The sequence below is a fragment of the Patella vulgata genome, chromosome 3, assembly GCF_932274485.2.
Source record: "Patella vulgata chromosome 3, xgPatVulg1.2, whole genome shotgun sequence".
In the NCBI taxonomy this organism is placed as follows: Eukaryota; Metazoa; Mollusca; class Gastropoda; family Patellidae; genus Patella; species Patella vulgata.
The window spans coordinates 67,238,938-67,256,990 of record NC_065881.2 but is presented as its reverse complement, the minus strand read 5'-3'; the positions used below and the strand labels follow the sequence as shown (position 1 = coordinate 67,256,990).

Genomic DNA, 18,053 nt, shown 5'->3' with positions numbered 1-18,053 from the left:
TGGCTATTTATTAGCCTACTATCTTATATCTAGGCCAAGGATATAAAACTACAATAATCAAAAGTTAGTTTGTGCTAAAAATAAACTAGACTACTTGCGCATTTTTACTTGATTTTGATTAGGCTAGCCTATTATAATTATACTATAGGCTCTAGCCTAACCTAAAGATCTAATTATAATAAAGTTACTGGTGGTAGGCCTAAGTTAAAGTTATAAGTAGGCTATAGGCTAAGGCCTTGGGAAGAATCTATTAAAATTTGAAAAAATATTCAATGATAATTGTGATCCCCAGAGCCTATATATACGATTGTCGGAACTCGTTCAAAATCAATGTGATTACGAAAGAGCCGCTTTCAAAGCTAGACTACTTCAGCTTTAGATATCTACTTTTCCGGTACTTTGACTTTCAATACTTTCATCTAGTCTAAAGTAATTAAGTTACAGAAGACAGCTACCGTCACCACGATTGAAATGGCTAACCTTTCTAGTCATAGGTCATTAGGCCTATCCAAGCTAAGGAGGTTTGTGAAGCTTTCTGGTCCCCAATTTATTATCGTGTTTAGCTTCACTGTTAAGCTTCAAGTGATAAAAATTGTACGTCTGCCACCAAAATTTCGACATTTTGCCGTCTGCGTACGTCATTAAATTTCCCGCGGTGGTCTAATTTTATGTAGATTTGCTCTTCCAGAGCTGTTTTGCATAGAATTATAGAGCCTGGAAGAAAAATCCAAATTAAGCCACGCCCACTATTGCCGCGCACAGATTTTGAAATCTCGTTTTTATCTATTTCCAGTTCCGGTATCAATCGAAAGTGAAAATACGTGTTGATATTACAGACTGCAGATAATTTCTCTTTTTTCTCAGTTTTATTCATAAGAAATGAAAATACCCGACGGGTAATACAAGTCTCACTATTCTTTTTCCATGTAGGCATAGTCCGAAGTGTCTGACTCTTTCAACAGCCTCGTTGATGGCTATGTTTTTAGCAACGGGAATGTGACAATGTCAATTTCTGATGAATTCCACCGATTTCCACTTCCCCAGAGCAGAGTTTTTGCTCACTTTTTGCGGAATCTTTTCTTATAATTTTCGAAATTCATAAGCATTACCCTTGATGTCTGCCATTGAACCAACTGCCATTTTTTCGATTCCCCTCACCCTGGAGTAGGGTCGCCTGTTCAACCTCGTGTGTTTTCTCCAGGACCTCTGGTTTCCTCCCACTGCTAAAGACAAAGACCCCTAACCCTATGCGCAAGTGAATTATTGAAATAAAATTGAACCATGTTTTAGTCCCAAAATAACCTAGTTTGTGTCGAGTGGATGTTAAACCCCATCTCTCTCTCTTTATGGACTGCCCAGACCACCTATACTAGTATACTGTGGGCCTATTTTTCGTTGTCTGGCAACCTATCTTTAATGTAGAGACACAGTTATACGTACATTGGCTTATACCTTCTATAAAAACTATGACAGCTGCTTGCTGTAACAAACTTGAAATGTTTGTTAATATCTAGGGGATGGACATAACAGTGTTACATTTGACGAAATTATGCGATTTTGATTTAGTAGCAATCTTTTTCTTCAACAAATAAAGAAAAATTTTTTAGAAAAATTATGGTATAATCATTACCATTGTAACTTTTCAGGTGGTCAAAATATAAATCTATTGGCAATGTTATTGAAGGAACCCGCTTCATAGCTTTTAAAGTACCATTAAAAGAGGTAAGAGGGTTAGAGATGTGATGTGTTAATATTGCTGAATTTAGAATTTTGTCATTTTGAACTAAATTTCAACCTTCCAACTGTTACAAATCTGGAAAAAAAAATGAAATTGTCCAAAACATGCAATTGGCAGTAAGTGCCTGTGCTTAAAGTTTAAACCCTCTTGTTAATATTCAGATCTTTTAAAGGCGCTGAATCGCTAATATTTGGGACTTAGAAATTGACACAAATGGGTCGCTATGCATATAATAACGTTATATGAATGTATATAAACTAATTAACATTCAGTCGTTTCCCGTTTTCACTCTAATTTCAAATCAGATATGTTTGGTGAAATACGCCTGAAGTCTCAATCGAATGGCAATCTCTAGTGTCTGGTTATTCTAGTCTACACCGATTGTATTTATTGCGCATACTCTCCAGATAAGAATATGGCATCACCGTTTGACATGACTTGTGGAATATGACTAGCCTCATTCTTCGCGTCCCTTGTTACAAATGGCGCTGAAACGCATTATGGTACACGATTTGTAAGATGTTTATTTTATCTTAAATATTGGATATCAGAAGCCCATCTTTTCCCAGTAAGATCACAGCCTCAGTGTTGATTTAAATAGACAAATAATTCGTGTTTTCAATGTCGAAGACTTTGGATGATGATATTGAGTTAGAGACTTAGCTACTTTAAGTATTAATTTCTTTTATAGAATTGTGTGAAACAGAATCTACCCCCAAAAGAATGGTTGGTATTATTTATTTCTGTAGTGTTTGTTGTAAATAAGCTTAATAGACATGTTCTATATACTCCATTACCCCCTGAAGTTCATAGCAAGTTGTATCAATGTTTCCAATAACCGAGGTCCTATGTACATATTGACTTGAGGCTTATTTTGCAATATTATGGATTAGCATTTTATAATAAAATGAACAATCACCAAGGCAATCATTCTGGCAAGTCCAGATAAAGTCAAGAATGCACCCAAATCCATTTCTTACCAATTTAAAAAAAAAAAAAATAGTGATTAATATTTCAAAACATTTATGACAGATTAATAAACAGTGAATGGTTTTGAAGAGTTTCAAAAATTTTGATCTTGGATACCTTATCTTTTATTCAGGTTTACTCCCAAAAGTCTATTATCAGAGGTGAAGGATGGAGGAAGAGAACTTGGTCTTATCATAGATTTAACAAATACAACTAAATATTATGATAAAAATGTAAGTACATGTAAGCCTTACCGTAAAGTCCATTGTTTGTACTGATTACTTATGGCACTATGATTAGCAATGTTAGATGAGATATTCGAATTTGAAAAGGAATTTTTATACGCCCACATTGAAATGTGGTCATATATTGTTGTCACCCTCGTCCATCCGGTGGTCCAGCGTCAACAAGCACTCGAGGCTACAGTTAACATCTGATTGACTTTAAATTTATGCACAGTATTTAAGGTCATGAGACAAAGAAGCCTATTGATTTTGAGTGATTTCCGATAATTACTGCCAGAGTTATGGCCCTTGATCACCTTGAAAAATCTTGTGGACGATCTAGAGGCTAAAGTCACTATCCGATTGACTTCAAATTTATACGCAGTGTTTAAGGTCATGAGACGAAGAAGCCTATTAATTTTCAACAATATCCGAAAATTGCTGTGAGATTCAGAGGTATGGCCTTTAATAACTTCAAAATATCTTGTGGACGCTCTAGAGACTAAAGTTAATATTTAGATTAGATTATACACAGACGAAGAAGCCTATTGATTGTTAGCGAATTTTGATAATTTCTGCCAGAGTTATGGACCTTGATCACTTTGAAAAATCTTGTGGACGCTCTAGAGGCTGAATTTAATATCCGATTGGCTTGAAATTTATACACATTGTTTAAGGCCATGAGATGAAGAAACCTATTGATTTTCAACGATTTCTGATAATTAATGCCACGGTTATGGCCCTTGGTCACTTTGAAAAATCCTGTGGACGCTCTAGAGGCTAAAGTTAATGTCCGATTGACTTTAAATTTAAACACAGTGTTTAAGGTCGTGATACGAAGAAGCCCAGTGATTTTCAATGATTTTTGATAATTACTACCAGAGTTATGGCCCATGATCACTTTGAAAATTCTTGTGGATGCTCTAGAGACCAAAGTTATCATCTGATTGACTTTAGATTGATACACAAAGTTTAAGGTCTTGAGATGAACAAGTATATTGATTTTCAATGAATTTTGATAACTTGAACAGCTAAATCCATGATATTAAATGTTTCGTATACTAAACGTTAGCATTGGGCAGAACTAAAAGCCAAACAAATTCTAATGATTCTCTGGTAATTACTTAATGACTTGTTACTATTAATCAGATTTTAGAGTATTATAAATGTTTCATTACTGACAATAGAAAAAATATGCGACAACTCTTGTTGATTGCTCGGACGACTTAGCGGCTGTGGGTGTATGTTTCGTTGCCTGGCAACCTGTTTTAGTTATATTGGGTCTCTATAATCTATATTCTACTTCAGGAATTTTTAAATGTGTCTGTGGAATATGCGAAGATATTTACAGCAGGTCATGTTGTTCCAAGTATAGATGTTTGTGAGAAGTAAGTTTTAAGACTCACTTTCAGTTTCATCAAGTGTTAAAAGAGATAATACTTTCTGGAAGTGTCATTAATAAGCCTTTGATTAGTTGTCATACCAGCAAACATACTCAATTAGACATTACAGCCAAACTCCTTAAAAAGGGAGGGACAAATTCTGTCCACGGTCCATTGATAATTTACAATGTTCTTCATTGTTCTTAATACAATATTGTTCAGATTAGATACGGAACAGACAGTTGGCAAGATACGCTATTATTTATTCCTTATGAAATATGGTGTAGGTATATGTTTGTCATCTGAAAGTTTATCTAAGACACATTAACAGACTAGACATCTCTTTGGTTTTGCCCATTTAAATGTATTTATTGCATTGATCATGTTGTTTGTAAAAGAAATGGAATAAAGATTATCTCCATGTACCATGAACAAAATGCTTTGTTGATTTTAGTCTATATAAATATGCCTGTCTTTAAGTACAAAATAAAACTTTTCATTGTGATACATTAAAAGTGACTGACCCGAAGAAACTTGAAACAAAAACTCTTAATGTTTTACATCTTTTATTGCAGATTTAAACAAGTTGTAAATGACTTCTTGAGCTCAAATTCCGAAAATGGTAAATGGTTTAAAAATTCTTTGTATTAATCACCATACAGGGGCACAAGTGAATACAAGGCACATACATGCATTTCTTGAATTATTGAAGCAATATTGACAGAATAACACAATTACATGGAATACAAGTTACCTAATTGTTATGCATTTCTTTGTGGATTATGGTAACTAAATGTTACAGCTTTAGGCCTGTAAACCAAAAATAATTTGTTATAGTGATTTAAGCGTAATCATACATTAATATGTGAAGATATTTTTAAGGAAAAGGTAGAATTCCCGTAAATTGGTAACAAGTTAGTAGCAATAGAAATGTTTGTTATTCAAATTGAACACAATAAAGCTTGATTGTAATTTCTCTATATTTTAAATGACAACTGAGGTTTAATGATGGTTGCTTAAAACAATGTAAACTTAAATGGCCATAACTTAAAGATTTTTTGATTTGGATAATATTTAACCAGTATGGCTTTGGTAAATGTAGTTTTGATGTTATATGGTCTTCTGGACTTTGCCTTTTTATAAAAAATATATGTCTTGCAATAGGTTTGGAATGTCTATGGAAGTTGATGCAAAAGACACTAATTTTGGGGTTGACATTTATTGTTCAGTAGTAGTTGATAAACTCCTGAACAAGAAATAGTATAACTCTGGACTTGTAGTACCGGTACATAAATAAACACCTTATGTATGCATCCAATATCCTTGAGGGAGGAGGCTATCCGAAATTTTTTATTCTGAAATATTAAAGCTATTGAAATAAATATAGCACAAGTAGTTAGAAAATGTAATAAACAAGGGAAAACTAGCATTAAAAAAAAGTTTTTGCCAGGGTAACACATTTTTTGGGAAAAAATTATGAAAAACATAGGTACGCTATATCACTGTAACCAATTAAGATATCTTCACCAAATTTGCAGGATATATAAACTAATATCTACCACAGAATCAGACAGAAAGCAATTTGAATTATCATTAATATTTCAAAAGTTATCAAAATATTTCTCCAAAGACAAAATATTGTAGTGAGGCAAATGTTTTAAACACCATTTTCCAAGAAACTATAAAAATTGTAGAGAAAAACTGTCTGTCTGGTTTGGGCGTTATCATTAAAGAATAAGCAGTCCGAAAATGAGACATTTATCTTTATTAATTTTAGTGCCAGAGATATGGTGGACCTACGTTTTTCATACTTTTTCCAAAAAAATGTGTTATTCTGGCAACTTTTTTTCTTTATTTTTATGTTATTTTTCCCTTGTTTAATACATTTCCTAACTACTTGTGCCATCTTCAATTTACTAGCTTCAGAATTTGAGAAAGCATTTTTCGGGTAGTCTTACCCCTTAATATATCAAAGAACAGTCTTCTTGGTAGAATTGTTTCAAACTTGCTAGAATGGGTCATTAGGAAGTCCACTATCAAAATTTTGATTGCTCTAATGATATTTAATCGACTTATGTTTTGTAGAACTGTTAATAGGAGTTCATTGTACACATGGTTTAAACAGAACTGGTTATCTAGTATGCAGGTAAGTGTGGTAATAATATAGGGAGAGTGGTTGACATAGACTTAATTCTCTCCACAATCCCTTTTTAACATTTCCCTGAATAACAAGGGTTTTACTCTTACACGTCAGGCTTGTGGTTTTACTATTACACATCAGGCTTGTGGACTCACTAGTCATAACTACTGTCACCTGGTTACACTTTACTATTTGTATTTAATTTCTGAACTAATACAGATCTTTTGTCTGTCCTCAAATATAATATAAATCATGAATTAGACATTTATTCACATGCAAAGCCCATAATCAACGCTCTAGACCATCAGATGCTTTTGATTTTCAACAGATTTAAATGTGATTGCTAGATAATAGGATAATATGGACTTCATTTGTTATCGTAACAATGGTAACAATAACAATCAAGTGTACACTATTCTTCAAATGGCAATAACTCCACTCAGAATGAAGTAATTTGACTGAAATATCAACATTCCCTTTTCATTATGTATATTTTAACTATTATAGCGAGACCTGTCAGCTCTTTATCTAAATCTTACATAATGCATCTTTAATTGTCTCCCGTCTGTCAGTCTGTCACACTTTTTGGGACACAATAACTCTGCTTCTAATTGAGCTAGAATGTTCAAACTTTGTGAAGGTGTTTTTTTACGCCCACATTTTCATGTGGACGTATATTGTTGTCGCCCCTGTCCGTCCATCCAGACGTCCGTCCACAATTGTTTGTGAACAGTCTACAGGTCACAATTTTTAACCGATTTCAACGAAACTTGAAATATAGGTTTATCACCCTAAGATCTCGGTTCCTTTCTATATTGGCATGTATCGGACTGTAACTTCATGGATTATGGCCCCTGATTGTACAAAAAATCACGTTTTTTAGCTTGTGAACACTGTAGAGGTCACAATTTTTATCCGATTTAGTTTAAACTTGAAATGTATGATTATAACCCAAAGATCTCGGTTCCTTTTGATATTCGCGCATATCTGAACGTAACTTCCGGAATTATGGCCCCTGATTGTACGAAAAATCGCGCTTTTAGCTTGTGGACCCTATAGAGGTCGTAATTTTTATCCGATTTAAAAAAACGTATTATTATATCACCGTTAAACCCTAAGGACGGCTGTGTTCGAATTTCGTGAAAATCGCCCCTAAACTGACAGACAAAATGGCCACCGTTCGTTCTCAAATAGCGTAAAAATATGGTATACTAGCAGGATACACGGCTTCGCTCGTGGGTCATAACTTCGAAACCGGAATTGGTAGACTAATGCCACCTGGCCTATGTTACTCCCCGGTCCGAGCTACCCCTATACCCCAAATTTCAGACTCGGGGCAGACCTAGTGTAGCCGCCAACCCAGAACAGACAGACAAACGACAGTCACAAATATATATATATATAGATCAAGGTTGTGGACCCTATAGAGGTCACAATTTTTATCCGATTTTGTTGAAACTTGAAATGTAAGTTTATAACCCAAAGATCTCGGTTCCTTGCGATATTCATGATATTGGACCGTAACTTCCTGAATTATGGCCCCTGATTGTACAATTAGAGGTCACAATTTTTATCCGATTTTGTTGAAACTTGAAATATAAGTTTATAACCCAAAGAACTTGGTTCCTTTTGATATTCGCGCATATCGGACTGTAACTTCCTGAATTATGGCCCTTGATTGTACAAAAAATCACGTTTTTAGCTTGTGGACCCTATAGAGGTCATAATTTTTATCCGATTTAAAAAAACGTATTATTATACCACCGTTACACCCTAAGGACGGCTGAGTTCGAATTTCGTGAAAATCGGCCTAAAACTGACAGACAAAATGGCCGCCCTTCGTTCTCAAATAGCGTAAAAATATGGTATATCAAGGTTGTGGACTCTATAGAGGTCACAATTTTTATCCGATTTTGTTGAAATGTAAGTTTATAACCCAAAGATCTCGGTTCCTTTCGATATTCACGCATATCGGACCGTAACTTCCTGAATTATGGTCCCTGATTGTACGAAAAATCGCATTTTTAGCTTGTGGACCCTATAGAGGTCATAATTTTTATCCGATTTTAAAAAACATATCACCGTTAAACCCTAAGGACGACTGAGTTCGAATTTCATGAAAATCGCCCAAAACTGACAGACAAAATGGCCGCCCTTCATTCTCAAATAGTGTAAACATATGGTATATCAAGGTTGTGGACCCTATAGAGGTCGCAATGGTTATCCGATTTTGTTGAAACTTGAAATGTAAGTTTATAACCCAAAGATCTCGGTTCCTTACGATATTCGCGCATATCGGACTGTAACTTCCTGAGTTACGGCCCCTGATTGTACGAAAAATCACGTTTTTAGCTTGTGGACCCTATAGAGGTCATAATTTGTTTCTGAATTAAAAAAACGTATTAATATATAATTGTTACACACTAAGGACGGCTGAGTTCGAATTTCGTAAAAATCGGCCCAAAACTGACAGACAAAATGGCTGCCCCTCGCTCTCAAATTGCGTAAAAATATGGTATATCAAGGTTGTGGACCCTATAGAGGTCACAATTTTTATCCAATTTTGTTGAAACTTAAAATGTAAGTTTATAATGCAAAGTTCTCAGTTCCTGTCGAAATTTGCGCATATCGAATTGTAATTTCCTGAATTATGGCCCTTGATTGTAGGAAAAATCACTTTCTTTTTAGCTTGTTCTCTATCCATCTCTCGAAAATGTGGGCGTATCCTGCCTGGCAGCCGCTGGTTATCCGATTTAAAAAACGTATTATTATATCACCGTTACACCCTAAGGACGGCTGAGTTCGAATTTTGTGAAAATCAGCCCAAAATGGACAGACAAAATGGCCGCCCCACGTTCCCAAATAGCGTTAAAATATGGTATATCAAGGTTGTGGACCCTATATAGGTCACAATTTTTATCCAATTTTGTTGAAACTTAAAATGTAAGTTTATAATGCAAAGTTCTCAGTTCCTGTCGAAATTTGCGCATATTGAATTGTAATTTCCTGAATTATGGCCCTTGATTGTAGGAAAAATCACTTTCTTTTTAGCTTGTTCTCTATCCATCTCTCGAAAATGTGGGCGTATCCTGCCTGGCAGCCGCTGGTTATCCGATTTAAAAAACGTATTATTATATCACCGTTACACCCTAAGGACGGCTGAGTTCGAATTTTGTGAAAATCAGCCCAAAATGGACAGACAAAATGGCCGCCCCACGTTCCCAAATAGCGTTAAAATATGGTATATCAAGGTTGTGGACCCTATATAGGTCACAATTTTTATCCGATTTTGTTGAAACTTAAGATGTAAGTTTATAACCTAAAGATCATGGTTCCTTCCGATATTCGCGCATATCGGAACGTAACTTCCTGAATTATGGCCCCTGATTGTACGAAAAATCACGTTTTTAGCTTGTGGACCCTGTAGAGGTCATAATTTTTATCCGATTTAAAAAAAACTATTATTATATCACCGTTACACCCTAAGGACGGCTGAGTTCGAATCTCGTGAAAATCGCCCCTAAAATGACAGACAAAATGGCCGCTGTTCGTTCTCAAATAGCGTAAAAATATGGTATATCAGGGTTGTGGACCCTATAGAGGTCACAATTTTTATCCGATTTTGTTGAAACTTGAAATGTAAGTTTATAACCCAAAGATCTCGGTTCCTTGCGATATTCATGATATCGGACCGTAACTTCCTGAATTATGGCCCCTGATTGTACAAAAAATTGCGTTTTTAGCTTGTGGACCCTATAGAGGTCATAATTTTTATCTGATTTAAAAAACGCATTATTATATCACCGTTACACCCTAAGGTCGGCTGAGTTCGAATTTCGTGAAAATCGGCCCAAAACTGACAGACAAAATGGTCGCCCTTCGTTCTCAAATAGCGTAAAAATATGGTATATCAAGGTTGTGGACTCTATAGACGTCACAATTTTGATCCTATTTTGATGAAACTTGAAATGTAAGTTTATAACCCAAAGATCTCGGTTCTTTTCAATATTTGCGCATATCGGACCGTAACTTTCTGAATTATGGCCCCTGATTGTACGAAAAATCACATTTTTAGCTTGTGGACCCTATAGAGGTCATAATTTTTATCCGATTTAAAAAACCGTATTATTATATCACCGTTACACCCTAAGGACGGCTGAGTTCGAACTTCGTGAAAATCGGCCCAAAACTAACAGACAAAATGGCCGCCCTTCGTTCTCAAATAGTGTAAAAATATGGTATTTCAAGGTTGTGGACCCTAAAGAGGTCACAATTTTTTATCTGATTTTGTTGAAACTTGAAATGTAAGTTTATAACCCAAAGATCTCGGTTTCTTTTGATATTTGCGTATATCGGACCGTAACTTCTTGAATTAGCTTGTTCTCTATCCATCTCTCGAAGATGTGGGCGTATCCTGCCTGGCAGCCGCTGGTTAGGTGAATGCCTTGATGTATTTCAAAGATGAGCATTCGACAATGAGCATTTTCTGCTTAGGGTAAGCAGAGATAAGCAATTTGATTGGTTGATGCTTTGGGACATGATAACTTTAGTTCTAAGTGAGAGTGATGAAACTTGATGTATAGTTTCATTACATCAATACCTTGACTAAGTTTGATAATGGGCATTTTCTGCTCAGGGTAAGCAGAGCGATAAGCAATTTGTTTGTTCAAGACTTTGGAATGCAATAACTCTCCTTCTAATTTAGGTAGAATGTTCGAACTTAGTGTAGGGTAAGCAGATATATGTAATTTGATTTGTTGATTCTTTGGGACATGATAACGTTAAAGCGGAAATTGTAAATTTTCAAGTTATATTTTTAAATGTATTAAAATAAAGCCTTAAAATAGATGGTATCCATAAACAGTCCTACCTTGTTAAAGAATAATCCTATTAATCCTATAATTCGCTATTGCCAGCTGAGAAATTAGCAAAAATATCATTTTTAACTTCAAATTGCAACGTTGGAAAATGGCTGCCCCATGTTGTCAATAGCAAAACAGGGGAGGTAATTGTGTTGTTATTTCCTGTGTCATAGATTGTTAAGGGTGGGAAATAATGCCCATGATCGTATAATAGTGATTTGATAACCTATTGAACAAAAGACATAGAAATAATTATGTTTTGACTTTCTTAGAAAATTTGAAATTCTCGCTTTAATTCTAATAAAGTGAGAGTGATGAAACTTGGTGTATAGTTTCATTACATCAATACCTTGACTAAGTTGGATAATGAGCATATTCAGCTTAGTCTAAGTAGTGATAAGCAATTTGATTGGTCGAGACTTTTGAACGCAACAACTCTGCTTTTAATTGAGGTAGAATGTTTAAGCTTGGTGTAAATATTCATTAGGTGAATATCTTGACTGAGTTCAATGATTAACACTTTTCGATAAAGCTAAGTAGAGCTAAGCAATTTCTTGGGACAAGGTAACTTTGATTCTAACTTGTGGATAGTGATGAAACTTAGTGTAAAGTTTTACTACTGGGTACTTCAAGACCTTGACTGAGTTCAATCATGAACATTTTCTGTTTAAACAAAGTATAGATAATCAGTTCGATTGCTCAATACTTTTCAAAAAGATAAATGTGTCATCTATTTATTTTGGGATTGCGGCTGGGGACATCAGCCTCACTGTTGGCTTGTTCATGTTTGTTTGTGATAAGATTTCAAATAATTTTTCACGTATATATTCTACTGATAATTTTTTTATAGAACCAATTATATGCACATCAAAAAGTACATAAAAGTTTTAAATTTAGATGTTCGTTAGGTGAATGTCTTGACGGAGTTCAGTGATTAACATTTCCCACTAAAGCTAAGAAATTTCTTGGGACAAGATGACTTTGAGTTTGATCATGAACATTTTATGCTTAGACTAAGTATAGATAATCAGTTCGATTGCTCAGTAGTTTTGTAAAAAATAAATGTGCAATTAATCACTATGTGTCATCTATTTTGGGATTTCGGTGGGGGACATCAGCCTCACTGTTGTCTTGTTGTAATAGCAATGTTTAATTACTAGATTACCATTTAGAAAGTTATAGAAATTGTTTAGAATGAACAAAAAGCTTGTGGGGTTTTAGTATTGTCTTGTTTAACCATTATGATTTAAGGACGAGCATTTTGTTAAACTTAGGTTGTAAATGGCAAACTAACAAAATATAAAAGAGTGAAATTAGAAACTAAATTTCTAAGCTACCCAATTAGAAATTCTGTTTTTTTTTAAGAATTATAAATGGTCTTAGTCCCGTCTTACTATGTATCAAACTACATTACAGGTACATGATCGATCACCTTAGTTTTGAGCCTGATGTAGCTATTAAAGGTGAGTCTGAAATAAGTGCACATAAACTATACACATACCATAAACTAGAAATATTTGTCATCGATAGCCAAAAGATTTTTATTACCAAAATCAAATATGTTTAATTTTCACAATCTCTATGAAAAAACCCAACAATGCCTGTGTGCTGGTACAGACGACAAAAAATTCAAAAATAAAATTTCTCATACCTCCTAAGCAATTACAATTATGTTCATGTCATATATTTTTAGCATTTGAGTTGGAAGAAATTGTGTTTCAAAGATTACAATTTTGTGTGTAGTGGGTCTATGTGCATTTCCGGATGTAGCTTTCACAGAATTGTTAAATAGGCCAACTCTGAAGGAAGTTGGAATTACTTTAGGGAACTAATCCTTCTTGTAAAACAGAGCCTGGACACTTAAGCTGGTTTATTTTTCCCTTTCAGACAAGAATTTAAGCCAGCTTAGAATTCGCCTTTGGTTTTATAAAATTTTATGATGTATAAACATGAACTTTATTGTCCCCCATTATTGGGACTATTAAAATGGGTCTGTCTGTCTGTTCGTCACTCTCTTTGCTACAGGAGGATAACTTTCCTTATAATTTGGCTAGAATGTTCAAACTTGGTGTAGGTGTTTATTAGGTGAATGGGGGGGGGGGGTGGATGGCCGAATAGTTAGCATGTGCACGCTGCATCAGAAGGTCTGTAATTGAGTCAACTGGCGTTGTTTCGATTCCCCGATTGTAGGTGCCAAAGAGTAGGGTCGCCTGTCTAGCCTTGTGGGTTTTCTCTGGTTCCTCCGGTTTCCTCCCACTGCTAAAGACCCCTACACGCAAACAAATTATTGAAATAAAATTAAACCATATGTTTGTTCCGAAATGACCTAGTTTGTGTCGAGTGGACATTAAACCCCATTTCTCTCTCTCTCTATTAGGTGAATGCTTTGATGGATTTCGAAGATGAGCATTTTCTGCTTAAGGTATGCAGAGATAAGCAATTTGAATGGTTGAGACTATGGAACTTTGATTTTAATTGGGTGAGAGTGATGAAACTCTGACTATAGATTCATTAAATCAAGACATTGACTAAGTAAGATAAGCAATTTGATTGGTCAAGACTTTGGAACATAACAACTCTGCTTTTAATTGTGGTATAGGTGTTCATTAGGTGAATGTCTTGACTGAGTTCAATGATTAATATTTCCTCGTCTAAGCAATTTCATTGGTCGATGCTTTGGGACAAGATAACTTTGATTCTAACGGATGGAGAGAGATGAAACTTTGGGTATAGTTTCACTACCAGGTCAAGTGGGTCAATTTTCAGAAAGTTGGGAAATCAACCCCCTCTAAAAAAAAATCTGGAAAAAATATATGTTATTGTACATGTGCAAACTAGAAACTTGAAAATTGACTGAGGTACGGGGATTTGAGTATTATGAGTTACCGATAAGTTTTCGAAACAAAATATGTATAATAATTTACTTCAGTTTCAGATATTTGTCCCCCGCCTTTCGAAGAAAGCAGGGGACTATTAAAATGGGTTCGTCCGTCTGTCTGTCCGTCTGTCCGTCCGTCTGTCTGTCCGTCTGTCCGTCCGTCTGTCTGTCCGTCACACTTTTTGGGACACAATAACTCTCTTCCTAATTGAGCTAGAATGTTCAAACTTGGTGTATGTGTTTATTAGGTCAATGCCTTGATGGAGTTCGAAGATGAGCATTTTCCGCTTAGGGTAAGCAGAGATAAGCAATTTGATTGGTTGATGCTTTGGGACACGATAACTCTCTTCCTAATTGGGCTAGAATGTTCAAACTTGGTGTATGTGTTGATTAGGTCAATGCCTTGATGGAGTTCGAAGATGAGCATTTTCCGCTTAGGGTAAGCAGAGATAAGCAATTTGATTGGTTGATGCTTTGGGACACGATAACTTTTAATTGAGCTAGAATGTTCAAACTTGGTGTATGTGTTTATTAGGTCAATGCCTTGATGGAGTTCGAAGATGAGCATTTTCCGCTTAGGGTAAGCAGAGATAAGCAATTTGATTGGTTGATACTTTGGGGCACGATAACTCTCTTCCTAATTGAGCTAGAATGTTCAAACTTGGTGTATGTGTTGATTAGGTCAATGCCTTGATGGAGTTCGAAGATGAGCATTTTCCGCTTAGGGTAAGCAGAGATAAGCAATTTGATTGGTTGATGCTTTGGGACACGATAACTTTAGTTCTAATTAAGTGAGATTGATGAAACTTGGTGTATAGATTTATTATATGAATACCTTAACTAAGTTCGATAATGAACATTTTTTGCTGAGGGTAAGCAGATTGATAAGCAATTTGATTGGTAGAAACTTTGGAACACAATAACTCTCCTTCTAATTGAGGTAGAATGTTCAAACTTGGCATAGGTGTCTATTAGGTGAATGTTTAAACTTGATGTATATGTAGATGTTCATTAGGTGAATGTCTTGACTGAGTTCAATAATTAACATTTCGAGCTGAAGCTAAGCAGAGCTAATCGATTTCATTTGTCGATGGTTTGGTACAAGATAATCTTGATTCTATCTGATAGAGAGTGATGAAACTTAGTGAAAAAAATAAATGTGCGATTAATTAATATGTGTCATCTATTTATTTTGCAATTTCGGCGGGGGACATCAGCCTCACTGTTGGCTTGTTTAGTACAAACTATAATTCCACCAAGTTTCCGATTTTAAGGTGCTCATCTACCCGGTTTATTCGTCTCGAAAATACGATAATTGACATGAAATGACCCAAAAAACAGGTTTTGAAAAAATCGAAAAAATTTCGAGGTGGCATGGAACAAGAATGGTTTAAACATATGTTGGAGACATTAGTACAAACTATAATTCCACCAAGTTTCAGATTTTTAGGTATTCATCTACCAGGTTCTATCGGCTCGAAAATACGAGGCAATTTTCGAAAATTTGTGTTTGAAACCATATACGAGGCCAATTTTCTTGGAATCTAGTGAAGACTGGTACGTTTTCATATGTTTCTTACGTAGTACTACCGGCAGTCTCTAGGTAGGTCAAGCTATGGATTTTTCTATTACTTTGCAGCTCCTGGAGCACTACGAAATCCAGAACATTTTATGCTTAGACTAAGCATAGATAATCAGTTTGCTTACTCGATACTTTTGAAACAGATAAATGTGCAAATAATTAATATGTGTCGTCTGTTTATTTTGGCTCGTTTCTTGATATCAACATGCACCAGTTTATATTAATATTTCAGCATTTAATACAGCTAGAGGTCACGATATAGAACGAGAAAACTATTTAAAAGATTTACGATCTGATGGGTCTGTCAGGTAAGTACTAGTAGCGGTACATTTAATATACATGTTACCCCCATTATAAACTAATTAAATTGAAACACATTTGCTTTGGAACTTATGATCTTCATTTTAACAAAGCTGAATGTGTATCACCGAAGCAACATACCTACAAGTTCTGTCATCCATCAAGCGGTTCTGAAGAAGAAAATTTATAAAGACAGTGGATAGCGGGGGTATGACTGGATGGTCTAAAAACACCAGTATAATATTTTGATATTTCAGATTTAACTTTTATTTCAGTCATGCCGAAAGTTTAGGAAGAAGTGATGAAGAAGAAAGATTAGGATTAGAAAATCAGACAGCATCCAGTTCTAGTGCAAATGGACATAATCACTTTAGCACAAATAGAAAAAATGGACAGAGATATTCTAGGGAAAGGGAATTTGAGAAAAGGCAAAATAATGGATATCAGGCCAGGTCCAGAAAATGTGACTTTTATAATCCAGAGGATCGGTCTAATAATTCAAATAATTGGAGATCAGTTGATCACAGGAGTCAGTATGTAAGTCGTGGCAGGGAAAGGAACTATGAAAGTGTTAGACCCAGTTGGAGATCAGGTGATCACAGAAATCAGCCTTATTCTCTGAACAGTAGACAGAGTGCTTTATCACATTATGACTCATTTCAAAGTTCAAGACAATATCAGGATGCTGGATGGTCATCTAATAGATCAGATTCCAGAGATTTCCAATCCTCCTATCCATCTTACGGTCGAAAGTCATACAGAGGAAATCAGTCATCTAATGACTATAATAATCCCTCTAAATCGATATATCATAGACACTGATGTTTTAAATTTTTAGTGAATGGACTGTTGCAGAATATCTCTTGAATTTCTATCCATATCCAAACTACCTAGTGCCGTTGATTATTTCTACCAGTTCTGTTGTCATTTTTATGTTAAAATCTATATAAGCGTATGAACGAATCCAATTGGCTCTACCTCTACACTCTAAGTAACTTTCTGTGAACCACACAAATCATATCCTCCTAACAAATACTGCATGCTTATTTTGATAGAAAATATAGCAAAGAAATTTATAATTTCATGATCTAACAGATATGCAGCTTTCAAATATGAAAATGTGTATATAAAATATTAAAGACATAAGGTAAAATAAAATAGAATGCATTTGAAAACAAAACGACTTTTTGGGGTGTAAGATAAATTAAAATAAAGGTAAAACTAGTATGCAGTCTGGGCAAATGGTTGTGCTCAGGAGTAGCAACTCCAGATAGTGTACACTTCTGCTGTCTGTATTATGTCATACAATTCTTTTATTAGCCAAAATGATGGCGTAATTAATTTACCCTATTTACAGATTTTAAAATATTGTGAATTTGATCTAAGGCTCTACATTCTAAAGTTTAATTATCTGTACACAGTGTTAAATAAATGACATACATGTAAAGAGCCAAGTGTTTTAATTTTTATACGCCCACATTGAAATGTGGTCGTATATTGTCGTCGCCCCCGTCCGTCCGGCGTCCACAATTGCTTATGGACGCTCTAGAGGCTAAAGTTAATATCCGATTGACTTCAAATTTATACACAGTGTTTAAGGTCATGAGACGAAGAATCCTATTGATTTTCAGCGATTTCCAATAATTACTGCCAGAGTTATGGCCCTTGATCGCTTCAAAAAATCTTGTGGACGCTCTAGAGGTCAGAGTTAATATCCGATTGACTTTAAATTTATACACAGTATTTAAGGTCATGAGAGGAAGAAGCCTATTGATTTTCAGCAATTTCAGATAATTACTTCCAGAGTTATGGCCCTTGATCGCTTCAAAAAATCTTGTGGACGCTCTAGAGGCTAAAGTTAATATCCGATTGAGTTTAAATTTGAATTAGTGAAATGAAGACGCCTATTGAAGGTCAGAGGTCAGAGTTAATATCCGATTGACTTTAAATTTATACACAGTGTTTAAGGTCATGATAC

At 35.1% G+C, this 18,053-nt stretch overlaps 1 protein-coding gene across 1 annotated transcript; it reads left to right on the top strand.

Moving 5' to 3' along the window:
- Nucleotides 1-791: 791 nt before the first annotated feature.
- LOC126815738 (RNA/RNP complex-1-interacting phosphatase) lies at nucleotides 792-17,524 on the top strand. The gene is made up of 10 exons (XM_050541640.1): nucleotides 792-896; nucleotides 1,647-1,722; nucleotides 2,430-2,464; nucleotides 2,841-2,940; nucleotides 4,240-4,319; nucleotides 4,889-4,935; nucleotides 6,399-6,459; nucleotides 12,732-12,778; nucleotides 16,008-16,083; nucleotides 16,351-17,524. The coding sequence occupies exons 1-10, from the start codon at nucleotides 880-882 to the stop codon at nucleotides 16,895-16,897; spliced, it is 1,086 nt and encodes a 361-aa protein (XP_050397597.1). The 5' UTR covers nucleotides 792-879; the 3' UTR covers nucleotides 16,898-17,524.
- The last annotated feature ends 529 nt before the right edge of the window (nucleotides 17,525-18,053 follow it).

Bases quoted from the DNA above. Each gene is read 5' to 3' on its own strand.
- LOC126815738 (XM_050541640.1), top strand. The intron at 6,460-12,731 runs GTAAGTGTGGTA...ACTACATTACAG, and splicing joins ACTGGTTATCTAGTATGCAG to GTACATGATCGATCACCTTA. The intron at 12,779-16,007 runs GTGAGTCTGAAA...TTAATATTTCAG, and splicing joins GCCTGATGTAGCTATTAAAG to CATTTAATACAGCTAGAGGT.